Source organism: Cornus florida, unplaced genomic scaffold (genome assembly GCF_030987335.1).
Source record: "Cornus florida cultivar Cherokee Brave unplaced genomic scaffold, ASM3098733v1 CherokeeBrave_3.0.0_Hap2_Chr02, whole genome shotgun sequence".
NCBI lineage: Eukaryota > Viridiplantae > Streptophyta > Magnoliopsida > Cornales > Cornaceae > Cornus > Cornus florida.
The window spans coordinates 47,149,710-47,159,280 of record NW_026775572.1 but is presented as its reverse complement, the minus strand read 5'-3'; the positions used below and the strand labels follow the sequence as shown (position 1 = coordinate 47,159,280).

The window sequence follows — 9,571 nt, the reverse complement described above, 5'->3', positions numbered from 1 at the left end:
TTCAGTCTTGTAAGAGGGATCTTCCTTGATTGCTTGCTTTTAATCTTTATTCATATTTATCAATTCTGCTTATGGTTGGATATTATATGAAATATTCACAAGTCTGTTATCAAAATAAATACTCAAGAAAAGGGGAAATGGTCTCGGGATCTTACAAAAAAAATATTACCAATTTGAAGGATCTCCACTACAAAATTTCAAACTAATCTAAGTGAAGTAATACTTTTTCTCACAAGCTTCAATATCCACCAAATCTCAACTCTGACCAATTCAAGACGATCAACGTTTTGGCTTTGTTTCTTGTTAGTTTGAACTACAAGGATCTCTCTCTCTCTCACATTCATTATATATATATATATATATATATATATATATATATATATATATATATATGAAACAAAACAAAGTTAAATGGAATGCAAGCCAAAAGAAAAAGATAAATAGAGTGCAAAGATCTGCTCTCATTGAAAGATTATTACAAAGTTAGATTTGTAATTTGGTTGCCATTAATCATGTTTATGCAGATTTATTCATTATTACAAAGTAGTTTGGTTGCCATTATACATGTAAATTTATTTATAATTTTTTTTCCCAACTCTAATGCAGAATTTTTTTTTTTTTTTTTTTTTTTCACAAATTATCTCAAATCATAAAGAAAAATGAACTATTTTACATATAAACTTATAATTGTGTTCATATATATAATTTTTCAAAACAAAAACAAAACAGTCTTTACCAAACAGGTATTCTGTTATTGATTCAAAATTTTTGATAACAAAACACTAGTCCCAAACGTGTTTTGTTTTCGAATTCCTGAAAACGCATGATAATACCAAACGCGTTATCATGTTTCTGATATACAATTATCAAAAACAAAACAATCGTTACCAAACATGGATCCGATTTCTACTAAAAATATACCAATACCAAAACGGTTATTTTCATATCATACCAAACCATAACATATAACGTTATCGCCATCCAAACGGACCCTAAGCGTGTTAAGGTTTGTTGTGTGGGAAAAAAAACACGAAAATAAAGACAAGATGGAGACTTGATAACTTGTAATCTCCTTTTGTTTATTATGTGGTGCACCGTGGTCTTAATTTTTTTTCTATTTTTGTTTCTTGATTGTATTTGTGGTTTGTTGGTGTTTATCGTAACATCAGCTTTACACAAAGTAATTGCTCAAAAATATGAATATGTGAGGTTATACTTGTCAGTTCAAGCTTTTATCATACTTAAAGTGTGATATTTTATACATACATATATGTTATTATTGTTATAGCATGGGTATAATAGCCTTAATGTGTAGATCCAAACATGGTTTTGCTAAATTAAATTGTGTGATCCTCCCAACACCCTTACACAGCACCGTGCTGTGCACGGGAGTGGATTGGAGTTCCACAATAACTCCCACATAAAAACATCACATGGATAAGCGATGTTTCTTTCAAATTGGAGAGTCAATACTCATATATATCTATATATATATATATAATTGAAGTATTTCAATAATAGGTTTAAAGAAAGAGAAATTATTAGATGATCGGAGACATCACACAATAAAAAAAGATGAATAAAATTTATTCATTTATTTACATGATAATTAATTTGCAGCTGCCCATCGAGATCATAACATCTGTAGACTATCTAATAATTTATCCTTAAGATCTCGGTTGGGAATTAGTAGGCTCGATGGATTCCAGCCACATGAACTAACTTATCAACCAATTTAGGCATGAGTGTTTTTGCTTTTCTTTCAATGATTAATTACCATATATGTGTGTGGGTGTCAATCACTTACCTAACTAGCATATAATTTGTTTACACTTGGGGGAATATATATATCATCAATAAGGCAAGGGAGTGGAGGGCATGTGTCCTTGTCGTTCATTAATATATATGATTGATCATATGATCTACTAGAGTAGTTGTTTAATTTTCATCAAAATGAACATTATGTCGTCCAATCAAGTATTGAAGATATTTCCACAACCCACCTTCTATACAATATTAGTGTGGAGTTGCATTTCTGACCTAGACATCAATATGTAAAATAAATTGGAGTTGTCACATTCGTGATGATGAATTTATAAAGTGAATTAGACTTGCCCCATTCAATGCTCGACTCCTATTAGTTCATCCAATAAACAAACAAGTTGAATTTATGAACCTATAGCTTGGATGTTGTCGAATGCACTACTTGTATTTTTTTTTTTTTAATGTTATTTTTGTTTAACAAAGAATCAACTCATCTTTTAGTCCCTTTAGATTTTCAGATGGTTTACAAAAATTCAAATGCACACAACTACAAGCAAAAACACGTGCATACTTCACTTTTAATAAAATACAAATGCCTTAACGGTTCGACTTTTATATACTTAGATTTTTGGATGGTTTACAAAAATTCAAATGCATGCTTCACTTTTAATAAAATTCAAATGCCCTAATAGTCGGGCTATCCATATAATTAAACTCGACTTTTATATACTTAGATTGTGGATGTATATATGTTTTCTTGGTCTAGCTGAACTTTCAACAGGTTTCTTACTCGTTTATTGGTAAAGATTGTAATATAATATACTAAAATAAAAAAAATTCAAACAATATGATAAAACTTAAAATAAAAAATTTACAAGCTCAAGAGTTGAGCCGAGCTTACTCGAGAAAAATCTAAGCCGCACTTAGTTCAAAATTTTAAGGTTGTCATCCTAGTTAAGCTCGTGAATGAAAGAGTTAAACTTGAACAATCTCAAGCTCGCCACTAGGTTGATTTGCCGTCCCATTAACAAAACAACTCATGTTGTGAAGTAAATAAATAAATAAATAAATATAAAGCTCATGAACACTTGAGAAATTTTGATTATTAGTATGTCAAATTGTGATTGGCCAACGGTCTGAGTCTCATTATAAATATATACTTTCATTGTCCTCAAAAGCACAGCCATGCTTGCAGAAAAGCCAAGCAAGGGAAAAACAGAACCATAAAGTCATTGATATCATAATATTAATGGAAGGTCTGAAAAGTTTCAGAAGATGTGGGTTTATCTGTGTTACGTGTGTGAATGCCTGCCAATCCATACACTAACATTGCACCTTATCAACTCACAATTATTGTACCTTTTACTTTTCAGTATATAATGTAATCTTATACAATCATGGGCAAACAAGCTCAATAGCATTGTCCCCAGTGCAGTGGGCACAAACATTCAAAAATATATCCCTTTCAAGCCAACCCATGAGCTATGCATAAAGTGGTATGTCGCTGTTGCGAGAAGTTCTCAAATACTTCCGGTTATCATATCGTGAGTCTCTCAGTCGTTAGATCATTTATCAAGTGAGCTGTTTAACGGGGCATGATACAGAGTACTCTAAAATTTTCCACTACAATTGCCTACCCTACTAGTCTCTCCCATATGAGGTCTGTCATACTCTTTACTTATACTATATTATATATATAAATCTCTACATCTCAGAACTATGCGTGTGAGAATTGTGGACTCATGGATACAGTACGCCCGAATCGAATTACCTTACTGTCTAGTTGCATTAACCTCAAGGTCCAACTGTGGCTTTTCTTCAATAATTTGTGGACTACTCTTGTAATTGTATCGACGAGCAACGACTAGAAAATATATCAAGTTCAGAACCCCCATTCCTGCTATCAGGAAGTAAAAATAATCAACCTTGCCGGCATTAATATCCTTTGCCAACCAATCAGGCCTACCATGTTTCCCGGTCACTCCGTGCACAATGGTGATCAAGAAGCTGCTCAAGTAGTTAGCACCCGCCACGGTACAAAAGAAGAGAGAATTAGCCACGCTTCTCATGTTCTCCGGAAACTCCTTGTAGTAAAACTCAATCTGTCCAATAATATTGAACGCCTCGGCAAAGCCCATCAGAACAAGTTGGGGTGCGAGCCACATCACTGACATTGGTGCAACCCCATTAGGCCTAGTGTGCGACCTAGCGTAAGTCCTCCTCATTTGCTCGATCAATCCGGCGACGACCATAGACAGAATTGAGAAGACAATGCCAATTCCAATTCTTTGGAGGAGTGTGATCCCACCTTCCAGTTTGGTGATCTTTCGGAGATATGGCACGGCGACTCGGTCGTAGAAGGGGATCCATAACCCTACTGTGACCATGGATATGACTACGAGCGATCCCGGAGGAATTTGGAAGTTCGGTCCAAGGTGACGATCCATTTTTAGGGCTTGTGATATTGTGAATGTTGCTTGTTGTGCAATGGCAGTGAAGCAAATGATGCCAGAAGCCCACACAGGGACTATTTTTATGAGGCATTTGACTTCTTCTATTTGTTGGATGCTGCACAGCCTCCATTGATTTGTAGGAGAGCCATCAGCTTTAACTTCACCTTCCATTATCATAGCAGCTTTGTTTAAGAACCTATGGGATAAACAAAAATTGAATAATTGTAAAAAATAAGTGAATAAAGAATGAATTTGAGTATGATAAGTGGTACTTATGAATTGCAAAAATCTTTTTATTATGAATTAGTTAACCGCACAAGGCTTTTGTCGAAGTCTGGTCCGTCCGGGACAAATTTAATGTATGCAACCTTATTAAAACAGCGTGTATGACTGTATGACTATTTTTTTTATTTCAAACTTATAATTTGAAATATTTATTGAAACTATCTTAGCATTATGCCAAACTGACCTCACATGATTATTCGGACCACTCACGAGGTCAATTTAGCATTTTTCTCTTGTCTACTTGTGAGCGTATGGAATTCTCTATGTTTTTTTTTTTTGTTTGGCACAAGCATGACAATAACTAGAGGACCATTTGATGCCACATGGGTATGTTCACGAGCGAAATGTACGACCAAGAAGCATTTATTAATATCAGTCCACCAACTTGAAACTTCATTTTCAAAACAAATATATATATTACCTAAATGACCAAATGATAGAATTGTATCAATATCAACACTATGTTATAGCAATTCCCCCAAGAAATGTAAGGTGTGGCAATGAAATTTCACCTAATTTATTAATTTTGAACATTAAGTATTCATTTCCATATTTTGCTAAATAAAAACTAAATCCGAATCTAGAAGAATCAAAAGTCAGACGATCCATGCACGTACTAGTAATTTTGATTTACAAATTCTAAATACAAACTTACCTGAATTGATTGGTGAGAGGCAGCTTTGTCACAATAGTTTCCGCCAACGGCGGGTCGTAAAAAACCCCGTCTGCCTCCCCATCAACCGGAAGCTTTACGTGGCGTTTCTTGTATGCCGCGACAACCCCCTGCGCGATGCCGGAAAACACACTCCCTTCCGGCTTGACATGCACGTACATCTTGGTGCCCCAAAAGAAGAGCACAATGGAACAACACATGAGCATTGTGGGAATGCCAAAGCCCCAAACCCAACTAACAGAGTCTTGAATGTAGACCACCACGGTGAGAGCAATGAGCATGACCAAAGTAAATGTGGCGTAGTACCAATTGAAGAAACTGTTGATCCCTTTCCTTCCTTCGTCGGTGGTCGCATCAAATTGGTCCACACCGAAGGGTAGGCTACAAGGCCTTATGCCACCGGTGCCGATGGAGAGCAACCCTAGTCCAATTACCAAAACACCCAAATGAAGTGTGGTGGGACCCTTGCACCGGTCGAGTTGGACTTCTTGTGGGGTGCATGGAGGAGGGTGGAGTTTGGAAATCCAAACTATTAGTGTCAATGTCACCATTCCCTGCCAGTCACCATTACACATGGATCACACCAGTTGGTAGTAATTTTTTTAATTAAAAGACAAACAATAATAATAATAATTTATTTTTTTATAGATTTAAGGTGAGTTGCATCTAATATATGAAAATGACATTTCGTTTTGTTTAGTAGAGCTTGGTGGCCCAATCTATGTACACCAAAATAAAGATCAATGAAATTAATCACATTATGGAATATCTAATATGAAAAGATCGAACCACTTTATTTACGTCACCTGATCTAGAGATCTTATATTTAATTCTTGAAGGCGTCAAATACTTTGACATTAATTTTACTTAATATTCGTGATTTGAGAATGATTTGAAGTATTCAAAAGGAATTAGAAAAATTGTTGAAGGCATTAAAAATAAAAAATAAAAATTTCAACAGGAATCATATTGATGTACATATTGACCATATGAATTTGTTTTAATGGTATGAATCAGGTTAAATTAATTTTAAGGATAATACTTAAATCCTAAGTATTATCTCACCATTTTTAATTTAATAATTAAATATGTATCTATTATCTCTAGTATGATAATAAACAAGGAGTACATCCTTACTCACATATGAGGACTCAAATATTATCCAAATTTTAAATATTAAAGAAAAGGGTAAAATCATGAATGAATGATTACACTAATCTAATTAAAGGATGGAGACTTAAGTTTGAGCACCACTATATTGATAATTAAAGAAATCAATCTTCAAAATCAGTAATAATTGTCAACAAGACAGAAATGGATAAAGGGAAAGAAAAGACAAAATAATTAGCACCACCAAGCAAATTATTCAACGAAAAGTTTAAACACACTAGAGTACAATATTTTGGGTCTCTCAGTGAATGAATCATTGATTGAAGCAACCCAACTATCATATGTAAAGGCAGGACCGGAGATATGGTACCGGGTATTCTAGAATATTCCATCAAACAACAACGTGAGATTACAAGAAATTCAAAATCAGAATCAAACCCTTTTTTATTATTATTATTTCTCCTTTTTGCAAGCCAAACAATATATGGACCTTCAACCCTTAACTTTTAATTTCTCCATACAAAAGGAGAAGATATTGGAGCTAAATGCTCCATAAAAATAAATAAAAATAAACATATGAAGGAAATAATAATTGAGTGAAAAAACGATACTAGTTAGATAATCACATTATATATATATGTGTGTGTGTGTGTGTATATGCGCATACATACCAGAAGAGATGCAAAGGAGGAGACCGCAATGGTAAGAAAGCGGCCCACATAGGCATCACAAATGAAGGCACCAAGCAAGGGTGCAAAATTAGTGACGCCTGACCAAATGTTGAGTAGGCTTGCAGCAGAGGCTTGATCCATGTGAAATTGAGTCATCAAGAAAACAAGAAAGTTGCCCAACAACCCAATCGTAGCTAGTCTCTCAAATGTTTCATTTCCTACAAAAAGTACCACGTACCACAAAAACCTTTTGTCAGCTTATAAACAACTAGCTAGGATCGAACTACCACTATATGTATGTCTACATATATATATGTATATGCATGTATATACACATATATGTACAAAGATATCATCGCCATCACACACATGTATATGTTTGTTTAAGCGGTGAGTCACTTAGCAGCCTTGATTCTCATGAAGTATCGGATATGTATATATATACACATATATGTACGCATATTATCATCTATCACATATATAGTTAGATTACCGGAGTGACATAATATTGATTCAAAATAAGAAACAACCACTTCACATACTGAGATAAGAATACGTACATCAAACACTCATGGACACTTTGGTGGTTCTGTGTTTTTATGTATGCCTACGCATGTAGACATGCATGTCTACGTATAAATGTTTGTGTGTGTGTGTGTGTGTATAAAGAGAGGGAGAGCAAAAGACCTAGGACAAAAGGCATGGACTTCCATCCACCAGGGATTCTTTTCTTTGACTTCAGATTTGATACAGCCTCGTCGTGCTTCTTCTCCTCGGAGTCACTTTCCGGTGACCTCAAAGAAGAAGGAGGAGAGAAGGGAAAGCATTTGGTGTAGCAAAGTAGCCAAGAAGAGCTTATCTGTTTCTTCTTATCCTCCACCTCCATTTTTTTTTTCTTTTTCAGCAGATAAAATATCCCCCACTCACTTCCTTTACATATTACACACCTTAGTGCATATATATATACATACAGATGCAGGAGAGAGAAAGGATGGGATGATTGAGTGGCTGATGTCAAGTGGGTTGGGGATTATGGCGTGCTAATTCCAACCGGTAAGGCGACAATGAAGTTTGCTTTTTAATTCAGGACAGGCCAGGCTGGCCATTTTTCCTCGCTACACAAAAGAAACGACCAAAATTAATTGCGTGTTCAATTTGGGCCTACTGTTTGGTCAGTCAGTGTGAAAGTCAATTTTTATGGTTCCATTGAATTGGATCATCTTAACAACCATACGTCATTATGAGTCCAACATCCCTCCACTGGAACGGTCTATACCGGCCCCAATACTAAATATCTTAGGGAAGTGATGTATTGCCAGACTCCGACTGACAGTCGGTGAGTCGGTGGGGTCGATCTGTACTCAGAGTTGGAGAGTCGGGAGTCGAGCATTGTAGTGGATCTCTCTTGTCCCGTGTATTATTTGATGTATCGCATCAAAACTGACAGACACCGAATCCTCTGTGAACAGAAAATGATTCGGGTTCTTATAACAATACTTAATTTTTTTCGTAGTTCTCTCGATCTCAATTTAGAAGATGTCGAACGAGACTAATGGATGGGATACTCGTACAATTTTTAGAAGATGTCGAACGAGACTAATGGGATGGAATACTCGTACAATTTTTCTAATGACGTGTAACAACATTACTCGGTTGAACCAAAATTATCAAAAAATTTCTCCTTGCAAAATTTTGAAAAGACTAATGACAAGACTTGGCACTCGATGCATTACACCCATATTGAGAATTGAACAAAGGGTGCCTATTTGTACAAGATGTGAATACTTAGTTGCATAAATTTCTTAGCAGAGTTTGTACACTTGTATATACAACAACAATGAGTTATTTACAAAAATAAATAAATAAGTTCCTAAACTATATGAATAACAAATGGAGTGATTAATTGTACAGACACGATCCAAAATCAAAGGGATTCAATGGTTTTGAAGATCCATCAATAAGACTTCTTTTTCTCTTCATCAATCTGTTTTCTTAGCTCATCATTCTCTTTTTTGGCTTGAATAAGTTCCTGTACTAATTTTTTAATCGCCAATTTAACTTTAACAGTTTCTGCAAACAACTTCTATAATTTTTCTTCATCTATCTCATATTCTTGAACCTATTCATCATGAATTTCATTGCTTTCATCATCTAAAATGTCAGAATAAAACTAAGTAACAATTGAGGACCTTTATAAAAAAAAAAAAACAAACAAAAGAAAAATAATTGCAATTATCATAAAAGGATTTATTATCACTACAAGTAGAATCATCATAAACTGAAACTTTCATTACTTTTCCTTTATTCTAATCTTTTTGTTCTTTCTTTGGACTAGTACAAATATTTGAAGTGTGACATTTGCCACCGCAATTCCAGCAAGTAAGTTTAGTTTCTTTACATTCTTCTCCATTTTTTTTTTTTTTTTTTTCTTCACATTTATCTTAAAATTTGACCCCTCGCCAAAATTTCGAGGATTGACCCCATTGTTGTTCCTTCCTCTTTGTTGTCTTTGCAAAAACTGATAAAATTGCCTAGATAAGAGAGCCACATCTTCATCAGAATTTTCATCAACAATGTTATCAACTTGAGTTGACTTTAAAGCAATATTTTTTTCT

General features: G+C 34.6%; 1 protein-coding gene across 1 annotated transcript; it reads right to left on the bottom strand.

Moving 5' to 3' along the window:
• Positions 1 to 2,982: 2,982 nt before the first annotated feature.
• Positions 2,983 to 7,913, bottom strand: LOC132294898 (protein NRT1/ PTR FAMILY 2.13-like). Its single transcript, XM_059792915.1, has 4 exons — positions 7,644 to 7,913; positions 6,957 to 7,174; positions 5,158 to 5,729; positions 2,983 to 4,413 (listed from the first exon to the last, which is right to left on the bottom strand). Exons 1-4 carry the CDS (start codon positions 7,840 to 7,842, stop codon positions 3,537 to 3,539), a joined length of 1,866 nt encoding a protein of 621 aa, XP_059648898.1. The 5' UTR covers positions 7,843 to 7,913; the 3' UTR covers positions 2,983 to 3,536.
• Between the last annotated feature and the right edge of the window lie 1,658 nt (positions 7,914 to 9,571).